Raw genomic sequence first — 17,969 nt, 5'->3', positions numbered from 1 at the left:
GTATAGTGTTTAATGTGAACCATGAACCATAACTAAAATATTAATGTACGGTCATCCAAAAATTATTGAGCTGGGTTTTCTAAAACGAAAAAAAGTTGTAACATGTACATATGTTGCACTGAAGAATGTAGGGCGTATGAATCGTTCAAGTATGGCAATTTATGTATCGAACTGGATCTAACTAATTTGTTAAAAGGGGTACGTCGAGCATCTGATCTGCATAGAAGATTCTCTGTGCTATTGAAAGAGTATACGCAGAGAATAAGTAGAAGTTTGGAAATGATTGCAAATACTATACCATCCGTGGCAGATTCCATTCAAGTTTCAGCTCTTAGTATGACTAGGGTGTAAGCTTCTTAAACCATTTTTTTAGTTCTAAAAGTTTAATGATTTTAGTTATGTAAACATATATGTATTGTAATAATATAACATTTAAAAACTAATGTTTCATAGATTACTATTTTTATGAAATCACACCATATAATTTGCCACAATGGTATTTCTAATATTACGGCCTTGGCGTAAAACATTTCTTTCAAAAAGATCTAAATCTTCAACCACATTTTGTTCATTTATGTCCATTTCATCGTGCACGTTTTCTTCATTACAATTGTCTGTGAACATTTTTAAATTATAGCTGTACACATATTTACTATTTTCATTACCTAAGTTTTCGTTCCATTCAATACACAAGTTATGCATTATTGCAGCAGAGTAAATAATTTTAGCTGCTCTCTCAGGAGCGTAATGTAATGTCCTATGTTTAAGAAGGCATCTAAACCGTTGTTTCAACACACCATTTGTCCTTTCTATGACATTTCTAATCATCTTGTGTCGACGGTTGTATTCCACCTCGTTATTCGCCATTGGAATAGCTATTGGTGTCATTAGCCAAGGCTCTAAAGGGTAGCCCGAATCTCCTAACATACATGTATGACCATACAAGCACAGATATAAGCATAGGGATACAAGACAAGTTCAGTACGGAATCAAAATCTACATACCTAACAAATATGTCATTTGGCGTCCATTTGCTGTAAAGTTGTTGGCTAAGTGCCTTCTTAGGTATTGCCTTGTTGAAGAGTTTCTTGTTTAGGAAGTTTATTCAAAATTTTGAGTCTGTTCAATGGAGCAATCCCACAGGCTGCGAATCCAGCTGTTACGTTAGTTTCAATATTAGTACCAATTTCTTCAAAAGTTTTTTTCAGAAGTGATGGGAATTCACTTTTTGGAAGTACGCCCCTGTTTTTTTGTTTCCAATCGAAGAGAACCTTCCTCCAAGTATTTTTTACCGGCCTGAAGAAGGCTACATCTAACGGTTGGCATAAATGAGTTGAATTTGGCGGCAGAAGGATGAATTCCACGTTGTATTCTTTACAGGATTTTATAACGTTTATAGATATATGGCTGGACAGGTTGTCTCCAATAATTGCAATCCATTTTTCTTGCATAAGGAACTAAAATTTTATGAAACCAATCTTCAAACATTTCTAAGTCAAACCAGCCACTCGAGTTTCTGTTATAACAGGCCCCTGGTATACCACCTTCTATCCAAGTATTATAGATGTGTTTGGATTTGTAAACTACGTACGGTGGCAGAACTGTACCGTTAGCTGCTGCTGCCATCATAACACTAATACTCGTTTTTGATGTATCCAATATTCTCTCAGTGTGTTTAACCCCTCTTTTAGCAATGATTTTCTGAGAGCCGGGGTCGTCAGTGAAGTTAGTTTCATCAAAGTTAATTATATTACTAGGTGGAATATTCTCAAGAGATTTCTCAAGATGATCGAAATATGTATTAATTGTAACTGCATCTACTCCAGCCCTGACTCGTTTAATATTTTCTGCCATTCTTTCAGTAATATTTTTATGGCGACTCATAAATGATAAAAACCATTCATTACCGGGCATGTTATCTTTAAATCGACGTTCCCGCCTTCCTAAACGATTAAGATAGCCTTGAACCAATTTTTTGACATCAATCCGTCTGAGCGGAAACCCCCACTCTGCACATTTTAATATACCTTCAACAAATATTTTTTCTTGCTCGTCACTTATAACTGATTGTCCACCATATTTTTTAGAATATTTGCCTTTGACATTTTCATTTAAGGTTGTGTATGGTACTCCATACTTTTCAGACGCCTTCCTAATTGACAACCGACCTGCTCGTACCTCTCTTATAGCGTTGGTTAGGAACTCTAACCGGTAGTTGCGTTTACCCTCAGCACCAAGCTTTTTTTTGTAGTTTCTAGGCATGATCGGCTACACCCCTGCAAAGGACACAAATGCAAATTTGGTTGCCTAATTCGCCTAATCGCCGGCGCAAATATACCGGTGAAATAGAATTCGTGAGATAATTACATGAGTTTTAAGGTACAAAAACAAAATTGAGAATAGATTTTGTGTATATCGCTGGGCAGATATTTGTTTACACGTTATGAAAAAAAGTCATTATAAAACGCTTTTATTGTACAGGTAAAAGATAAGAAACTTACGTTATGAATGAACACAATAACCGTCGTACCACACCGTTCGCATCTGACAGATTTTTGCGGCGTGCAACGTTGCCGGTAATAAACAGCTGTTGGCCGCTGGAACCCGCGATATTTGAAAATATCGTTTTGATCGACTCCACCCCAACTGGTCGACTACACCCCGTTTTACGGTACTTGTGAAGTCTGCCATATACCAGAATCATGCACTGATCCGGGAAATCTGGCATTAATATTTAAAATTTTTAACTGTGCATTACAAATCTGCAAATTAAAATTTAGTAGGAAGTGTAAGAAAACATGAAAACTTACTATTTGAACATTTAAACTATAATACTGTTTTCTACAGTAAAACAGAACTCCAGGCATTTCTGGATCTTCTGTTTTAGGTGCTACAATGGCAATTTGTGTGCAATCGATGCATCCAATTATACCAGGAAATGCACCAATTTGCATAATCTAAATTTTTTTTAATATGAAAGTATATACATCTAATATACCTTCATGTGGAATTGCAACTCTGTACTTAAGTACCATTATTAGTGCTCTGTGTTGCAATTCCAAATACAGGTTCTGCATAGATGTTTCCTATTTGGCGTATTAATGTAGTACCTAACTTTAAAAAACGTTAAGTTGGCCCCCCCCACTTTTTGAAAATTTGTCAGGCCTTAACCTTAATGGCGCAAGCTTTAATTGAAGTGGCGCAATTGAGCGCATGACCAAATGTATCAGGTGACCTAGTTACAAGCGACAAAATACGTACTGGGGGGGGGGGGGGCTACGTTGAATAACGGCATCGACAATGTCTCTCAAATCTTTTTTTAAATATCGGCTTAAGTTGATAGTTTTCCACACATGTTTTGATCCATTTGCACAAGATGGGTTGCACTTAATAATAAACCACAACGGAGCATAAACGTTTGGTATGAAGCGAACAAGGTCTTTTAAATTTGCAGTTGGGTCTTTTGTTGAAACATAAAGGCGCAAAAGACGGTTAGCTAAAGTAAGCCATCGGGAATTGTTTAATTTTCCTGGACTGCGATTCAGTAACTCGGCTGGGCATTGACCAGAAGATATTGTCAGACATATTTGATGCAAATATTTCTGATCCGAACTTAAATCATTCAAGTCGACGTCAATCAATGTGCAGGGAATAATTTCATACTCTGCAAGAGGTAGTTTTTCACATAGCACAATTTCTTTTCCTAATACTCCAGAAAAAGTTGCAGGGCCTTTAGTTTTACCGTCAAGGTGTTCAAATAGATGTCTGAGTAACAGTTCGTTGCCATGCAGCTGGCAGATAAACCATTGCAAAGGGCGACCTAATTTTGACTCCAGTTGTGTTATTACACCGTTTTTCACACCCGTATTCACTACCGTACCATGACATCCTATCGCAACTAAATCCTCTAAATTATAATTATGTTCTTCCAAAAAGCTAACAACGCTTCCAAAAATATTTTTTGCAGATCCACTAGATTGAACAGTGTGGCCTAGAAAAATAGAACCTGGTTCTTTCACTAGCGAAATATGTTCCTCAACGATTGTCCCTCTACGAAATCTCCCTTCTATTTCTTCAATAAACAGGGTCTTGTCTTTACGTCTGTCGAAGTATACCGCTTTTAATGGCCCTGGTTCTGTAGCTTCCGGAAGGATATTCCTTGATTTTTCCCTTGCCCTTCTTACTTTATTTTTATCTATTATTTGTTCTGAATTTTCATCGTTTATTATCCCCACGTCCTGCAATACAGCTGAGGCTATTGCAGCGGCAGATCGATCTGAGATCCCGTAGCGGTCACATACTTTAGCTAGAGTAGGCAGTTGCATAATATTTTTACTACAATGTGCTTTTGGACAAGGTTCTGTAGAAGTCGATGGTTTCTCGCGCTCTGTAACCGAATCCATTTTATCTGCTCTCCTGGAAACCGATACCGAACACGCAGTACTACTTTGGTGTAAACGCAATCTTTCACGTGCTTTCTCATATTTTGTGACCTTATCTATTAGTTTTGCGGTTTCCTTAACATCAACAGTTCCTATAACCATCAATCGAGGGCCTCTTTGGTCTACGATGAATGGACGTTCTTTTAATGGTATTTTATTTGTTTTGCAACAAGAGCATTCGTCTAGTTGTTGCATTTGCAAGCACTAATGTCGAACAGCTTTTTGATATCTCTTTTATAAGCTTCAATTTTTAAGTTATAGTTTTCATTTCTCTTACATTTGGGGAATCGTAGAAGCTTAAGATATTTATCGTGATGTGTGGTAATAAGCTGCAATACACGTTTGCGCGTTACTGTAGGGATTGAACCTTTGTCCCAAACATCTAAAGGCCACTTTACAGTTCGCAATTTTTATTTCCGGCAAGAAAAATTGCTGCAATTTTTATTGCACGCATGCGCAAATCGAATATTGCGTCGACTTGCTGCAATTTTTATGGTGCAAGAAAAATGTCGTGTTTTGCGCCAAAAGTTCTGTATCTTGCATGCAATTTTAGTAACTTTTGTAGTATATTACGACGTACCAACCTTTCAAAAATTTGATTTTGTGTTACTGCAATCAGCTGATCGTAAATAAACTAGTGACACGTGTTGTAGCAGTTGGATCGGCGTGGTGTTCTGTGAGTTGGATTTTGGATTTACTGTGAAGAGTGAAAGTTAAAATGAGCGGAAGTTCTTGTTCAAAGTACGTATAAATTCATTGTATGGTATGCTAGAAGTTAATGCATTCTTTCAGAGTGAAGCAGTTCGTGTGGACTCCGGATGTAACAACGGTACTAATACATTTGTACGAGGAACATCCCTGCTTGTACTTGACAAGCTGTAATTCCTACAAAAACAAAAATGTACGAAATGCAGCTTATAATTCCATAACAGCGGAATTAAATAAAAACCTCAACAAATCGTTGACAGTTAAAGATGTACAAACAAAGTTGCACGACTTAAGAACACAATATCTCAGTGAACTGGGAAAAATTAAAAAAAGTAAGGTGAGCGGCACTTCTTCTGATGAAGTGTATACTCCGAAGTGGCAGTACTTTGAAATATTAGCATTTATTGGTCAGAGTACTGTGGTTACGGAAGGAGAATCAAATATTCCAGCTAGTATTAGCGGTGTGCCTGATTCAGAGCGTGAGACCTGGTCTCAATCTCAATATACCGAAGAAACATACTACACCGAAGGTGACGGAGAGCAAATGGTAAGTGTAATGTTTCATGTAGTTAATATCTGAAACTAATTATGTTGGTGTTAACAGGAAACTCAAGAAAATTTGGAGGTGGTATTTGATGGCACTGTAGCCGAATTAAATGAATCAGAAATTGTTGTGGAGAACCCTACACAAGTACCACCCAGAGCTTCTAGTGCACCTCCTACAACACGGATGAAACAAAACAAACAAAAAAATACAGGATTTGGCGAATTACTTGCTAGTGCAACTAAAGCACTTGACAAAATTCAGACAACCTCTACTGCACCAAAAATGCCTGAAAGATTACCTGGGGACAATATCCTATTTGAACAGTAAGTGTATTGAATTTAATTCTGTAGTAATACTTATCATGTTATTTTTTCAGAATGATTGCATCAGAAATGGATAAAATTAAGGATGAAGAAATATTAGACAATTTAAAAATGGCAATATACTCATCACTTTTAAATGCAAAAAAAGAATTTCGTAGAAGTTTGAGGGATTAGTTTTTTAATTTTATTTTTTAAATTAAAATAAGTTAAATATAGTGCTTGTATTTTAATAAAGTTTATTTTCATTTAACCAACAAACAGCTAAAGTTTTTATTAAACTTAAATAAAAAACTACCTACTATACATTACTAATAGCTATTAAAACATTAAATTTAAATAAAAAATGATGACTTACTACTACATTACCCTATACAAAATTTAATTAAACCATATCATCTTGCCACGGAACACGACCGTTCCCATTTACATAATCTGTAAATTCCTGGCGTATTTGTAAAGCCCTCCCAGTAGGCTTATCACCGTGTTGCCTACTAAGTCCATACACAAACCTGTAGCGTCTATCGACTGTTTCTTCAACATTTTTAAAATAGTCTCTATTTTTGTGTTGCAAATAATTGTGTAGCGCACAACAGGCTTGTGCAACCACTTTTGCTTTCTCTGGTCGCAAAGGTATTATGTTTAACAGCACACGGAAGCGGTTTGCTAAAATACCAAACGCATTTTCTACAACACGGCGTGCTCGGCTTAAACGGTAATTAAATATTTTTTGTTGGTGGGTTAGACCTCTGAATGGGTAAGGCTTTAGTATTACATTTGACAGTGTAAATGCAGCATCCGCAACAATTACATGTGGCACTGGCATAATTCTACCAGGCAACGCTTTGTCTTCAGGAATGTTAAGCCAATTTCGTTCTAGAGCCTTCGACAAATCACTCTCCCAAAAGATCCCACCGTCAGAGAGACGTCCATTCATACCAATATTGATATATATAAAGTTGTAACTGGCATCTACCATTGCCAAAAGGACAATACTGTGCTGTCCTTTATAATTATAATATGACGAACCTCCAGGAGACTTAATTACAAGATGTTTGCCATCTAGAGCACCAATTACATTTGGCATATTCCACTTATCCTCGAATTCTTTGGCAATCTCTAGCCATTCAGCGGCAGTTGTGGGTATCTAAACAATAATTATAATTAAGTTACACATACAATTGACTCCTTACCTTTAAATAATCAACTTTCAATGTATCATATATTACACGACATACTTGAGGTACAAAGATTGAAATTGTGCTCTCATGAATGCGGTAATTGTACATCAAACTTCGATAACTTTCGCCTGTTGCCAGGTATCGGAGTGTGATTTCTGCAGATACACATTCCCTAGTGTACCACTGTTTCTCAATTTTGGGAGTTATCTTTTTTAATAAATCATTGAAGGTTGTTTCATCCATTCTCAAGAAATTTTTGAAACTCTTTTTATCTTCTAATAACTCTCTGCGCAATTTCAAATTTCCTTTTCCTTTTCCTAACCAAGGTTTGACCCACCACTGCCTTTTTTTTCTCGTACCATCTTGCAGAAGCAGCGCAGATCCCAACAAAATAATAATAATAATTAATAATTTAACCTTTATATTTTCATCCATCTTTGTAGACATTTGCTTTAACCTCCTAAAGGTTGGTACTTGTCTAGGGTAGGGTTGGTACTTACGCTTGCAATGATTGTTGCATCACAAAAATTGCCAACTGTAAAGCCACTGGCAATTTTAATTGCACCTAAAACTTGCAGCAAGTTAAATTGCACGCAAGAAAAATTGTTAACTGTAAAACGGCTTTAAGATTTTGTCAGCTATTATATTTGATATCGCTAAAACGGTTGGTTCTTTTTTAGAATTTGGCACTTCAAATCCTACCGTATCCATAAAAAGCACTTTAAGACGTCCTCATGCGAGGGTAGCATGTTACCTTTAAGGCAGGTGGGAGTACCTAAAATGGGGCACTCAATGTTTTTTCTTGTATTCATAGGGAAGCGTTTAATAAAAACAAACAGCACAAATAACGGTCTATCGTTGCTTAAACGAAGCTGACGCCGCGAAACTATTCAACGAACTGCTAGAACGAGTAACAAATCAAAATAATACAAAAACATACCGGATCGTTTCCCGTAGCTTCACGACGCGTGGCAGAAGCAAAGAAGTAGGCGCTGGTGTTAATTTTGAAATTTGGATCGTCTGTAGAGGGCTAAAGAGTGGTCACAATCGAAAAATGGTTAATAAAGATTATGTTTGTAATATCATTTCTAATATATTGTGTTGTATTCCAAATTGAAAATACAAAATTTTATTTTCGGATTTTTGCATTATCATTAAGGATTGGTAGAGGGCAAAAGGTGACTCACAGTAAAAAAATGCAAAATAAACTTTCGCTTTAAAAATAAAAAAGGCAACTGTTAATAACTATTCTAAAGTCGATATCCAAAAATTAAAAAAATATGGCGATTTCGGCCCACCCTAATAACAATCCAATTTGTAGACAGTTCACGGCCGCTTTTTTTTTTTTTTTTTTTTATTGAGGTTCGGGAAACCTTTTATAGGCTTCCCCGCTTGGCTCTATAGCGGGGGGTGTGTAGGACTCCCTTCCATCTAGGAAGGTTTACCCACTAAAACCCTTTCCTCTCTCTATGACCTGGTGGCTCGGCCGGGTATCGCCTGTTGGCATTCTTCGCGACCGAGGATGGTCCGGTGGCAGTTGTTCGCCACCTAGATTTAAGCCTTGTGTCTATTGCCTGTCACACTTATGTGCCCTCTCTTCGTCTTGTCCGCTTACCCTATCACTGTCACCTAACCTATGCCTAAACCTAATACACCCGCAGATCCCTTATCGTCGGCATTGTTTCAACCTAAAGGGATCTGCAGCACGTGGTTCGCATTTCCCCGATTTAATCAGTCCCTCTCCCTCTCGCGTCCCTCTTGTTCTATCGGTGTCACTCTCCCCGCACTATGTCCTACTCCACGAGTCCCTCTCTCTCGCACTACACACTACCCGCCAGTACCGCGCTATCGCGCCCCATCTCGCCTCGTCTCGCAGCCTTTTTTTTCTCGTACCATCTTGCAGAAGCAGCGCAGATCCCAACAAAATAATAATAATAATTAATAATTTAACCTTTATATTTTCATCCATCTTTGTAGACATTTGCTTTAACCTCCTAAAGGTTGGTACTTGTCTAGGGTAGGGTTGGTACTTACGCTTGCAATGATTGTTGCATCACAAAAATTGCCAACTGTAAAGCCACTGGCAATTTTAATTGCACCTAAAACTTGCAGCAAGTTAAATTGCACGCAAGAAAAATTGTTAACTGTAAAACGGCTTTAAGATTTTGTCAGCTATTATATTTGATATCGCTAAAACGGTTGGTTCTTTTTTAGAATTTGGCACTTCAAATCATACCGTATCCATAAAAAGCACTTTAAGACGTCCTCATGCGAGGGTAGCATGTTACCTTTAAGGCAGGTGGGAGTACCTAAAATGGGGCACTCAATGTTTTTTCTTGTATTCATAGGGAAGCGTTTAATAAAAACAAACAGCACAAATAACGGTCTATCGTTGCTTAAACGAAGCTGACGCCGCGAAACTATTCAACGAACTGCTAGAACGAGTAACAAATCAAAATAATACAAAAACATACCGGATCGTTTCCCGTAGCTTCACGACGCGTGGCAGAAGCAAAGAAGTAGGCGCTGGTGTTAATTTTGAAATTTGGATCGTCTGTAGAGGGCTAAAGAGTGGTCACAATCGAAAAATGGTTAATAAAGATTATGTTTGTAATATCATTTCTAATATATTGTGTTGTATTCCAAATTGAAAATACAAAATTTTATTTTCGGATTTTTGCATTATCATTAAGGATTGGTAGAGGGCAAAAGGTGACTCACAGTAAAAAAATGCAAAATAAACTTTCGCTTTAAAAATAAAAAAGGCAACTGTTAATAACTATTCTAAAGTCGATATCCAAAAATTAAAAAAATATGGCGATTTCGGCCCACCCTAATAACAATCCAATTTGTAGACAGTTCACGGCCGCTTTTTTTTTTTTTTTTTTTTATTGAGGTTCGGGAAACCTTTTATAGGCTTCCCCGCTTGGCTCTATAGCGGGGGGTGTGTAGGACTCCCTTCCATCTAGGAAGGTTTACCCACTAAAACCCTTTCCTCTCTCTATGACCTGGTGGCTCGGCCGGGTATCGCCTGTTGGCATTCTTCGCGACCGAGGATGGTCCGGTGGCAGTTGTTCGCCACCTAGATTTAAGCCTTGTGTCTATTGCCTGTCACACTTATGTGCCCTCTCTTCGTCTTGTCCGCTTACCCTATCACTGTCACCTAACCTATGCCTAAACCTAATACACCCGCAGATCCCTTATCGTCGGCATTGTTTCAACCTAAAGGGATCTGCAGCACGTGGTTCGCATTTCCCCGATTTAATCAGTCCCTCTCCCTCTCGCGTCCCTCTTGTTCTATCGGTGTCACTCTCCCCGCACTATGTCCTACTCCACGAGTCCCTCTCTCTCGCACTACACACTACCCGCCAGTACCGCGCTATCGCGCCCCATCTCGCCTCGTCTCGCAGCATCGTGCTTATTAGGTTGTGTGGCCCTAGTCGCACTCCCACCTCGGTTTCCATCACCGCCCTCTCCGCCGCCCATCTCTGACACTCAAACGCTGCGTGCCCCTGATGGTCTCGCTGTCCGCAATCTCGGCACCTTTCGACTCCACCCATTCCTCAATTAACTCGCCTCTAGCGTTGACCGATCGCGCACCCCATGCCGGCGAGGCCGCGTTAATATCACCCGCTATTATTACCTTATCCCGTCCGCTACGTCGGATAGCGTCTCCCAGATCCTCCAAGGTCATCTCCAGCTGAAGCATCGCGTCATTGGGAGGGAAGTACACACTGTACAAAATCATGCCCCCCAAAGCCGCCCACACATACCCCACACCTTGACCCACATTGTCCACGACCACATTGTCCCCCATCACCATTAACCCTACCGAACCGGTAACGTCCTTGAACACCTGTACCCCCCTACGGCTAGCAATTAATAAAATTGATTATGGCGACTAACAACAGTGCGATACCAAAAACGGCGGACATCGTGGCCATTCAAATCAACCTGGGGAAGGGCAAAGCGGCAACCGAACAATTGATGCACGTGGCCCTCGAACAAAAAGCCGGCATATTGCTAATCCAGGAACCTGCGCCTAACCGCCTCCAAACCCGGAACCCGAGCTATGCCACGGTTGGCATACCCAACACCAAGGCGCCGATCATGGTACGCAGGGACTTGAGCGGAATAATGCTGAACCAATTTGCGACCATCAACAGTACGGCGCTTATGTTAGATATGCAGGGAGGAAAGGTACTGGTGCTCAATCTGTATATCGAGCCGCACAGGCAGTGTCACGCCGAATGGGAGATCATCCGAAACTGCCTAAAGGCGAACGGCAGGGCCATAATCGCAGGAGACCTCAACGCCAGGCACCCGGCGTGGGGTGGCAATCAATACACAAACCGAGGGATCGCCTTATACGATCTCGTAAACGCCCACAATATGGACATAGCCAACGACCCCAATGGCCCCCCTACCTTCGCGACAGTAAACGGCGAGTCGCACGTGGATATCACTTTTAGTTCCCAGGTCCACATCACACGCTGGGAGGTATTAAACGAGGACTCGCTGAGCGACCACTTGTATCTACGATGGAGTGTGGGAGAGAGAGCAGGCGAGGGGAGCGAACGATACGGCTATCGGTACAGACTGGCCAACTGGGCGGTCTACGACAAGCGAATAAGGGAGATGTGCGGCAGGATCACCCTAGATAGCATACAAACGAATGCAGAACTAGATACTGTCATCCAAACCATGCAAAGGAATGTGGAGAATAGCAGCAAAAGCTGCATACCTTACAAGAGGCGTAAACCCAGAAATACCACGATCACTCACTGGTGGGATGGGGAACTGAGCAACGCACGCAGGGCGGCGAAACAGGCCAGGAAAAGCTACCAACAGGCCAGAGGCATGGCACAAGAACGGCAGCTACTTGACGCTCACCGGAGGGCGCGGCGGGCATACAAAATCTTAATTAAAACAAAAAAGGGGAGGAGCATTAAGGAGTACATCACGCAAAATGGATGCGACAACCCTTGGGGCCTCGTACACAAAATGCTAAATACCAACAAGGCGAAGACTCCACAGTTTCCCCAAACGTTTCAGGACCCCATCACCGGCACCTGGTCGGACTCACTAGAGACGACGGAGGAGGCGCTAGTCAAGGCGTACTTCCCGGAGGACGACGGCGGTGTAGACGTAGAAGAGCTGATAAGCGGAAGGCTGCCCATGCTACCAAGGGACGACGTACCAATGACGCCCAAGGAATTAACAGACATAGTGTCGAGGGCTAAGGTACACAAGGCCCCAGGGTACGACGAAATAGGTTGGCCAATTGCAAAAAGGGCGATTTCCCGGAACGTCAAATGGTGGCTCAGCCTGTACAATACGTGCATAGCAAGGGGGTACTTCCCAAGGGTATGGAAGGCGGCGAAGTTGGTCTGGTTGCCTAAGCCTAGCGGACAGGGAATGAGGCCGATCAGCCTCCTACCGGTGTTCGGAAAAGTCCTCGACAAATGGTGCTCCTCGAGACTAGCATACCATATGGAGAAAGGGGGCCATCTCTCCGAGGGACAATTTGGATTCCGGGAGGGTAGATCCACGATAGACTCCATTAGCTCCCTCTTGAGGCAGATACGGCTGAATAAGGAGGAAGGAAAGCACTCGGCCATTGTCACGCTGGACCTGAAGAATGCCTTCAATATGGCCTGGCATCCAGCAATAATATCGAGGCTCGGGGAAATCGAGACACCTGGCAATATTTTTGCCACAGTGGCGAGTTTCCTACGGGACCGCACGATCATCACCGCAGCAGGATCGACCCCCCTGTCACGAGGCTGCCCGCAAGGATCATGCCTGGGCCCGATCCTATGGATTGCCTTTATGGAATCGTGGTTTGAGGCAATGGACGGGCTGGATGGGTCTCTCGTCACCACTAGAGCATTAGCCTTTGCGGACGATCAGGTTTTGGTGTTGGCAGGCAACTCCGCAAAGAAAATAGAGGCGGGTTGGAAGCAGGTATGGGAAGCATGCGGGGCGTGGGCGAGCCGCGGCAAATGCGAGTACAACTCCGGCAAGACCGAGTACATGATCGTACCGGCGAGGTCCATTATGCGCCCCCCCGAACTCGATATTGGAGGACAAAGGCGTGCACCTGCCATAAACGTGAAGTACCTGGGCATAATATTGGATCCCAAGCTATATTTCATAGATCATGTTAAGGGGGTTCGAGAAAAGATCGCCAAGGTGTCCAACCACCTCCTGAGCATAGCGGGTAAAGACTGGGGTGCCTCACAGCAAGTCATCAGGACCATATATCTACAGGCAATTAGGCCGGCGGCGCTCTACGGAGTGGAGATATGGGGAGCGAGATGTGGGGACACGCGCGTAAAAGCGATTTTAGACGCGGTGCAAAGGCCATTCCTGCTCAGGATGCTCAGGGCCTATAACACAACCCCGACAAGGACGATAGAGGTGTTGGCACATATCCCCCCCCTGTTTCTAGTCGGTAAGAGAATCTTTGATGCCCACCGGGAGATAGGCGAAACAGACACGGAGTCAGCACCACAGCCCGCCCACAAACCACACCCGGCCCACAGGGGACTACTCACCATTCCCGAGCACACCGAAGTACACACGGCAATCTACGCGGACGGCTCAAAGAGCGAGACTGCCACCACCGCGGCATTTGTGGCACTGGTCGGCCCGGATAAGCACGCCACGGAAATAGCAAGCCTGCCGCAGCATGCCTCGATACATCAGGCCGAAGTGGCAGCAATATACCTGGCGCTACGGTATATCGAGCGAGAAAATCACACATCGCGCTGTTACACCATCTACAGCGACTCGAAAGGCGCAGTTAGCGCCATCACAACGGCCAAGGCTCAGTCAGGGCTAGTAAACAGAGCGCACGCGATCCTCGCGGAGCTGCATAAGGACGGAGCGTCGGTATACCTCGAATGGGAAGGGCGAAATGCAGGCACTAAAGGCGGTCAGCTAGCGGATGCTGCAGCCCGCAAAGGCAAGGCCGGCAAACATATGGAGATCCCCCAGCCGAAAAGTGCGGTGAAAGCCAGGGCACTCGACAGAATGATGGGTGAGTGGCAGAAGCTCTGGGACACGGCGACCACAGGCCGATTCACTCACCAGATGGTGCCGGACATATCTCAACGTTGCAGATACTGGGACAAAGCCGCGGTGTGGGCAGTAACGGGGCATGGGCCGTACGCCCATTATTTTAACAGGTTCAACCTGAAGGCAGGAAGAGTGGTGTGCGCGTGTGGTGGGCAGAGCTCCCCGCATCACGTTATTTACGAGTGTGTGCAAGAGGGCAGAGCAAGTGCCAGAGCGGCATTCGAGGAAGTGCTGGCACAGTCGGGAAACCAACTGGCAAGCTTCGTGATTCGGAGCGAAGTGCGGGAAGGCGTGATGAAGCGTTTTGAAGCGTTCTGCGCAAGCCTCGTGGTCGAGGAGGAGGACGTTACGGTCCCAGATCCACCATGAGTGCGGGAACCATTTAATATTAAGCTACACCGTTATTAGGATAGGCTAGCATTAGGAATAACTTAGGCTAGGTACTAGTATTAAGGCTGTAGATAGCCGCAAGACACGGGCGTGGGAGCCCCGGGGGGGTGGCCCCCCTAGGGTGAAATAACGCCGACGATGGGGGAGACGCAATCTCGGGGTAACCGCGTGCCGGGACCTCAGAAGCCACGGGAGGCCATTCGGGTCCCTAGCGTTACGATAAGCCGTGTATGGTCGCCACAATGGGGTGTCTGCCCTCTCTTGGCAGAAGAGGTCAACTTTGTAAATACTAGTGTGTAAGGTTTCTGGACTCATGTAGCGTAGTGTCGTGGGACGGATATTAAAACGTGTGCGTCCATAGGTTAAGTACTCTCTTTGTGTATTATGTGGGTAGGGGCTATAGTGCTCCTAGCGTCTCGCGTGTCCGCTTGATTATTTAGGGTAGGGTGTGAATTTGTTGTTAGTTTTAATCGTTTATTAATGTTTTGCTTTCGGTTGAGACTTAGTAAGGTCGAACTGATTGTCACTAATTATTAATGTGTGGACCATACTAGATACGTTCGCAGGAGATGCCCGTCCCTCGCAAATTCTGGAAGCATGTGCGAACGTCCACCACGATAGACGGGCCCAAGCCCAAATAAGCATAGGTAACCACATTACATTCATCTTGATCACATCACATCTCACTCATACGAGTTACGGGAATTCAGGCCCCGCTGATTTTGGGAGTGAGGTTGGGAGATACCTATTCAGGTACGACGTGGGTTCCCTTTCCTGTGGAGTCCTAGATGGTGGGGTGGAGCGCAGCCTTAAGCCCGTAAGGGTGGGCGGGCTTGGTGCCTTCGGGCGCCATACACAATTAACTGTACCCCCCTAGTATTCGGGCCTACTTCGGACAGCACAAGCACTTCCGCCCCCACTTCACCTGCCACTCTCACAGCCATGTCCAAGGCCACCCTACTGTTATTAAGATTAATTTGCAGCACCTTCATCGTCTTTCTGTTGCGAGTCTTTACCCTGCTCCGATTCCCCCTCCCCATTGGTGCCCGTTACTTTTTGTCCATCGCGCCTGCAGGCTTTTGTGTAGGCCCTATGCCCCTTACCCGAGCCCGGCTCAGCCTTTTCACACACGAAGCACGCGTCGGCCCCCGTACACTCTCTGGCTTGGTGTCCTTCCCCCCCGCACTTAAAGCACATACGGCTTCTATCCGCACCCTGGCATTTCGCGGCTAGGTGCCCCACCTCCCAGCACCGCAAACACCGAACTAACTCCGTCACAATACGCACCCTACACGATGTTAAACCGACACGTAGGTACCCTCGCTTAACTACCTCCTCCGCCGTCACGCGGTCCACAAACACATATGCAGCCATCTGCCCTCTATCCGTCTGCACCATGTCTTTCACGCGGCACCTTGCTTCCGGGGCAGCGCGCATGATAGCCTCCAATACCTCTTCCTTCGTCGTCACCGCGTCCAGGTCTCTAATTGCTATCTTACAGTTCTCCTCCAACAGCATCACATCCCTGTCTGTAATCGCTGCCTTGATGGTGTTGTGTACCGGCGTCGCCTTACCGACCCCCCTCTCCACGCGCAGGAGGATGTCGCCCGTTCGAGTCTTCGTAATGCCCACGATCTTCGTGTCGACTCCCGTCATATCGACCTGCCTAACTCTCCTTAGGATGTCCTCCATCCCGTTCCCCCCTTTAAGCTTTATCAGGACTGCCTCCGATCTCGGTCGCCGTCTTATGCTCGCCGCCGCCGCCGACGAAGTCCCCTCGCTATCGCTGCCTCTAGGTTTACTCTTTCCCTTTCTCTTTTTCTCAACCAGGGTCCAGTCCCTTTCCGTTCCCGTTTCCTCCGAATCTCCGCCCGTGGAAGCCCTGTTTACCAGTTTCGATCTCCTCTGCCTCGCCTTGTTGATCTCCCTCACGGCCTTAGTTGTCTTCTCCTCCTCTGACTCGGTCATCGTCTCGCGTATTTCTACCCGCTTACTCTTAGCCATTCCACTGGATCCCGCCGTTGGAGCCGCCGTCGCCTCCGCGTATGTTGCACGAGGGCTTGTCTGTACCTCGATGTCCTGGGTTGCTTTGATCGGTCTCGTGGTTCCCTGGGCCGCGACTTTCATCTGAGGTATCATTACCACCGCAGTCTTCCCCTGCACCGCTGCCACCTTTAACGCCCGCACATACGCACTCCACTTCCTCTCAATGAGAGCCCTATGGTTCTCCAACGCCCTAAACCTGGCGTCGATCTTCCTTATTGTCTCCTTCAACTTGGTGTGGGTGTTCGTCGAGGCTCGTATAAACTGAATGGCTTCGTCTATAGCCAGCCTAGTTTCACCTCCCATCAGGGTCTCCTCCGTCTGTAGCTTCCTGATGTCCCCCAGGTCACTAACCGCCGACTTGGGAGATACCAGCACCGTATCCTCCCCCTCATCAGTCCTCCGTCTGAGCTTCTTAGGCCTAGACTTCTCCTCCCACACTTCTTCCTCCGTCGAGGAGCTGTCGTTCCTCTTCCTACTCTCCGTTCTCCTCCCCCTTTGTATCGTCGCACCATACGGGGTCTCCGGAACCACCTCATCCATCCGAGAGTTCGCTCCCGGGCGTACAGATAACTCCTCTGCACCGGATCCTTCCTTCCTGCTTACAGACAGTACTGGTGACCTCATAAGCCTGGGTCTGCCGGCCATGGGCGTCCCATACCTCTCGTCTGCGTCCGACATTATCACTCACTCCGCGCACTCGCAAACTACCCTACTATGTCCACTAAACCCTTGTCTGTAATCCTAAGCTAAACTTAAACTAAGCTACTATATTACACAACACTATGTCCTATCACTTGCCCCCTATTACGCGCAGGGGTAGTTCACCCCCCCCCGAGTGGGGTGTCAAAAGACGCCGCTAAGCACCACTAACCCGACGCCGTTATTCCCGCCTCGATCCTATCAACCGTTCCGCCTATATTGGCCTATCAGTCCTCCTCTTAACGGGAGCTGATAGGACTGTCACTTCCGCACGCACGACCCGATAAGGTTCGTTCTAGCCTCCACCACTCTGGCACACTATGGGCTTTCCACCGACCCCTTTCCCGAGCGTGCTACCCTTCTACTTCCGCACCCTGCTACCACGTGCAGGCACTTGCACCCCGCGCGCAGGGGTTGAACCCACCCCCTCGAGTCTGGTGTCTATACACTCGCCTTTTCCACCCGATTCAAACGCCACCGGTCCCGACCGGCTATCTCACCCCATTTCGCCCCTGTCGACCTATCAGTCGCTATCGCCTGGAAAGTGATAGGT

The 17,969-nt window shown here is 44.9% G+C and overlaps 2 protein-coding genes across 2 annotated transcripts; one reads left to right on the top strand and one right to left on the bottom strand.

Moving 5' to 3' along the window:
• Positions 1 to 4,558: 4,558 nt before the first annotated feature.
• Positions 4,559 to 6,230, top strand: LOC116158758. The gene is made up of 4 exons (XM_031471588.1): positions 4,559 to 5,183; positions 5,235 to 5,697; positions 5,755 to 6,020; positions 6,074 to 6,230. Exons 1-4 carry the CDS (start codon positions 5,161 to 5,163, stop codon positions 6,192 to 6,194), a joined length of 873 nt encoding a protein of 290 aa, XP_031327448.1. The 5' UTR covers positions 4,559 to 5,160; the 3' UTR covers positions 6,195 to 6,230.
• A 9,413-nt stretch (positions 6,231 to 15,643) lies between these two features.
• LOC116166207 lies at positions 15,644 to 17,395 on the bottom strand. The gene has a single exon (XM_031481074.1). The coding sequence runs from the start codon at positions 17,393 to 17,395 to the stop codon at positions 15,644 to 15,646; it is 1,752 nt and encodes a 583-aa protein (XP_031336934.1).
• Positions 17,396 to 17,969: the final 574 nt, after the last annotated feature.

Source organism: Photinus pyralis, unplaced genomic scaffold (genome assembly GCF_008802855.1).
Source record: "Photinus pyralis isolate 1611_PpyrPB1 unplaced genomic scaffold, Ppyr1.3 Ppyr1.4_LG1, whole genome shotgun sequence".
NCBI classification, from domain to species: domain Eukaryota; kingdom Metazoa; phylum Arthropoda; class Insecta; order Coleoptera; family Lampyridae; genus Photinus; species Photinus pyralis.
This window is presented reverse-complemented; position numbering and strand designations above follow the sequence as displayed.

Excerpts from the sequence above, each read along its gene's own strand:
- LOC116158758 (XM_031471588.1), top strand. The coding sequence starts at position 5,161 with ATGAGCGGAAGTTCTTGTTCAAA. Across the intron at positions 5,184-5,234 it reads AGCGGAAGTTCTTGTTCAAA|AGTGAAGCAGTTCGTGTGGA; the intron begins GTACGTATAAAT and ends GCATTCTTTCAG. Across the intron at positions 5,698-5,754 it reads AAGGTGACGGAGAGCAAATG|GAAACTCAAGAAAATTTGGA; the intron begins GTAAGTGTAATG and ends TGGTGTTAACAG.
- LOC116166207 (XM_031481074.1), bottom strand. The coding sequence starts at position 17,395 with ATGTCGGACGCAGACGAGAGGTATGGGACGCCCATGGCCGGCAGACCC.